This window comes from Lepidothrix coronata, unplaced genomic scaffold, assembly GCF_001604755.1.
Source record: "Lepidothrix coronata isolate B3197 unplaced genomic scaffold, Lepidothrix_coronata-1.0 Scaffold301, whole genome shotgun sequence".
Lineage (NCBI taxonomy): Eukaryota > Metazoa > Chordata > Aves > Passeriformes > Pipridae > Lepidothrix > Lepidothrix coronata.
The window spans coordinates 127,265-131,244 of NW_016690481.1; the positions used below are offsets into that span (position 1 = coordinate 127,265).

The following is a 3,980-nucleotide window of genomic DNA, read 5'->3' on the forward strand; positions in this document are numbered from 1 at the left end:
TTGCCTGGCCTACCATCAAAATGAAGTTCACTGTAAGTAGACAAATCACTTTCTCATAAAACTCTTAAGGCTGGACAGATTAAATGGTTTTGAGTCTTTCTTGTCACCAAGTGACCTCTTAGTGATTTCTGCAGGATCACAGAGAGAAAATGCCAGAGGGGTGGGGACTGCATGGGTGAAATGTCCCTTCTGGCAGGGATGTAACTCCATGTGCCCACTCAAACATGAAAGAGAGAAGTGCTCTGTCTTGGGGTGCCACACGCACGTGGAACGTCCAAAGGACAATATTCTCTCCTTCACAACTCAGAGGCAAGTCATCAGTCTCAGCAAGGTCCATAAGTGAGGGCACAGCTGTGCCGAGAGCGTAGGAGAACCATGAGGCATGAGAGACTCCACATCCACTCAGATCTTTTTCATCAAAATCTTCCTGTGAAGGAGATGAAATTTGGGAGCAATTCAATATTCAGGGGATTGTCTCCAAGAGAATAATTGTTCACAATAGTTATCACAAAAGAATTTATCATTATAACAAAAAACTCTCCTCCATATTTAAATCCTCTTCAGTCAGACTCCACTGCAGAAAGTGCTGATCCTGTACACAACATTGAACAGGAAGTCAAAATTATTTTAGGACAGCAAATAACTTAAGGCAAGATGAGCAGCACAATGTTAAAATGTTGTGAATTTCAAATGTTCATTTCAGATTGTGATTGCTTCTCTTCTTGGAGTTTACCTGGCTCCAGCTCTTGCTGACAGGGGGTGTGAATGAGGGGTTTTGGTCACTGAAAGAATCACCATAAAAGGTGTTGGCAAAAGCAGGTTTTAATATGAATTTGCGGAATTGCAGGTTAACAGAGTTCAACGTCAAGGTTCTGTCTGTTGCTCGCTGCACGGATGACTCATGCAAAGGAAAATCAAATTAGAACCTCTTTAGAATGGCATACACGGAATCCAGGGGTGCAGAGGGGAGGGTGCAAAGGGTTTAAGAGTATTTAATCACTGACTAATTTATCATTTACAAGGTGACTTGATAGGGTTTACTGCAATTACAACAATGACTGAATTACAGATTCGAGATAGCAACATTCATAGCCTGGTCACTCCACATGCACACACAGAGCTGTCTACATCAATATCTATGTGTGCAAAAGTACCTGTTAAAAATTCCCCTGGAGTTCAGTGAAACAGGTCAAATGCCTTTGCATTCCTCAACAGGTGAGGGCTGAGCCTCGAGGAGTGGGGGAAATCAGCCCAGGCCTCGTCTTCAGGCACAGTCCTCTGAGGATTGCAAACTCGAGGGTTTGCAAGTCCAGGAGGCTCCCAGTCTGAGGGAGGTGCTTGTGGAGCCCACTGCAGTCCAGGACAGCTCCAAGGCCTCACTTAGGACTGATGCTTATAGGGCTGAGCCATGATTGTCTTTAGTCACCGGTAGATTTCCACTCTGGCCACAACCCAAGTTGGTTACAATGGTTCCGTTCCACTCGGGCTACAATTCAAGTAACTAATGTTCCAAGGCTGTCAGGGGATAACTGATTATCCCTTGTTCCCTGCCTTGGTCAGGCAACTGATGTCCCTGATACAATCAGTGTCACTGCCACCTTTGCCACGCAGGAGCTCTTGGCACGGTCATGAAAACCAGGTCAGGATAAAGGATTGTAAGGTCTGACACAACAGCACTAACAGCTTCCCAGCCTCCCTCTGAGGCCAGAAATTCTCTCCACTTTAATCTGGTCTCCAAGAGCAACAATTTCCCAAAACATGGCTACTAGAGCTATTGCTTTATTGAGTGGAACACTCCTGGGAATCCCCAAAGCTAAATCCTTACCTCTTTTAATCTTTTCCAAAAATCAGAACAATGAGAAAAACTTCAAGGAGCACCACAATGAAAACTCAAACCACCCTGACACTGGGGTCATATTTAAGCAGGAGAACACATCACACACTTGGAGGAGGCCTTTTACCTTTCACCAAAGTCCCTCGTGAGCCCCAATGACACATTTACCTAAACAATATAACTGAAAGGACCAGTATTTCCTCGTCCATGATTATTTGATCTGTATCAAGACGGTTTTCTTAACCAGTGCTTCTTTTGGCAATCCACTTCTCTTTCATGCACTGAAAATTGTTTGCAACAAAAAACTGTTTTGCCTTTTTTTTTCTAGGTCTACATTGCAAGGTGGATTTTAAAACCCCTGCATCATTGTTACAATGAGTTAGAGGGTTTGGCTTGAGATGGTTCCCTGCACCACCTCAAGGAGACACAGTAGGGGGGGGGAGGAAAGTGGTGCAAAAGCCAATTGATTGAGAAAAGGCTCCAATAAGTGAAGAGAACCTTCTCAGCGGGGCTGAGTCGCGCTCAAAGTTCTCTCAAAAGCTGCATTGCCCATGAAAAGCCCCTTCCCCGTTACCAAAGATGTGTGTAGAGGCTCTGAACTCCTTCTTGGTTTTCTTAAATGCTGTTTTCTGGGTTTGTTTCTTTGATGCTCAAGGATCTGGGCCTCACCCACTGCCACCCAGAGAGAATCGCTTCATTATCTGGAGGAACAGACTCCAGAGCTTGAGGCCATATGGAAAACACATCCAAGCTCTGTGCAGAGGAATTCCCCCTTACCTGGCTCAACCAGCTCCTGGTGAGTCTGCTGCTGACAGCCTTTGTGTTCCAAAATAAAGGCAGGTGTGGCAGTTTGAGCCACATTAGAAATCCAAAATCCAATTTCCCATTGTCATGGAACCCATGACAGCAGGTTAGCAAGATTACAAATTGCTTGCTCACCTCCAGGTGAAGGTTCTTTTCTATGACTTACCATACATTGGCCAATTGTTTTTCAGGAAGGTTTGGGCTCTGGCTGCTGGCACGAGTCTGAATTTGTTAGGTAACTTCAGGCATGTGCAACACGTAGCTCCCACAGGTCCTGCACAGCTCCTCTCTCCAACAGGGCCAGAAGTGGGTGAGGGAGAGCACAGAGCCCACCCAGAAACCCACATTTTGTCAGAGAAATCCACACAAACGCTGCTGCTCACAAAGAACCAGGAATTAAACCCCTCTTTGGTGTAGTGGCACCTATCAAAAATGTCCCTTTGGACTTGCAGACTTTACTCAGTAAAACCAAGGCCAGAATTTAATTTAATACTGCACGTGCAGCAATGGTTACAAGTTATTTGTCTGTATATATTAAAACCAGCCTTTTTTTAGATAATTGGCTGGATTGCAGTTGAAAAGTAATTTTGGAATCTTTACAGTGATTCCCTGTCACAGACTGGGGCTGCTCACAGAAGGAAACTGAGCAACTTCTCAAATATCCAAAAACCTCCCTAAGTGACCACCCCCTCAATATTTACATCACCACAGAAAATAAGCTGAGGCAAGCTGAAAATAAATACTGCTGCCACCTACAATAACAAAGAGACCTCCACAGGCTTGAACATAGGTATGTAATATTCCAGCCTGAAATGCCTATTTCTTGTAAAACACTTTTCAGTGGCCATGTTGTATTTTGGCACATATTTTGGTGGGTGCTGTGGTTACAAGGAACATACAGTGCCTTTTGGAAACTACAAAGGCTCATATTTATTTTGCCTAATGGAAGATTTTAATTTTTTTCTATTTAAACTCTAGGCTATCACTGTTAATAAATTCCATGTGAATTTTTAGAAATAATTAGTATATGTCAGAAAAATACTATAAGTGTTCATTTTTGGACTACAAATGGAGCCTTATCTGATAATTATCAGACTCCAGCAGGTCAAATTTTGCAGAAGTACAATCCCTGTATTTATCAAGTAGTTACAGCAGGAAATAATTTTCAGTGACATGCAACAGGGATACAAATGACAAACTAATTTTATTGCAACACTCAGTCTTTCCACACCTAATTCAGAAAACATATATAAGGTGGGAGGTTCACATCTCTCTTTCTACCTGCAGGAGCATCAGCTCTGCAGTCAGGATGAAGCTCCCTGTGAGTACACAAGCTTTTCTT

At 43.4% G+C, this 3,980-nt stretch overlaps 1 protein-coding gene across 1 annotated transcript in view; it reads left to right on the forward strand.

The window, feature by feature from the left end:
• The first annotated feature begins 3,947 nt into the window (after positions 1-3,947).
• The window catches only part of GKN1 (gastrokine 1), a 2,449-nt gene continuing 2,416 nt past the window's right edge, over positions 3,948-3,980 (forward strand). Inside the window, exon 1 of the mRNA XM_017837273.1 lies at positions 3,948-3,959. Within this exon, the coding sequence (XP_017692762.1) occupies positions 3,948-3,959 (12 nt within the window). The remainder of the gene's footprint in view (positions 3,960-3,980) is intronic.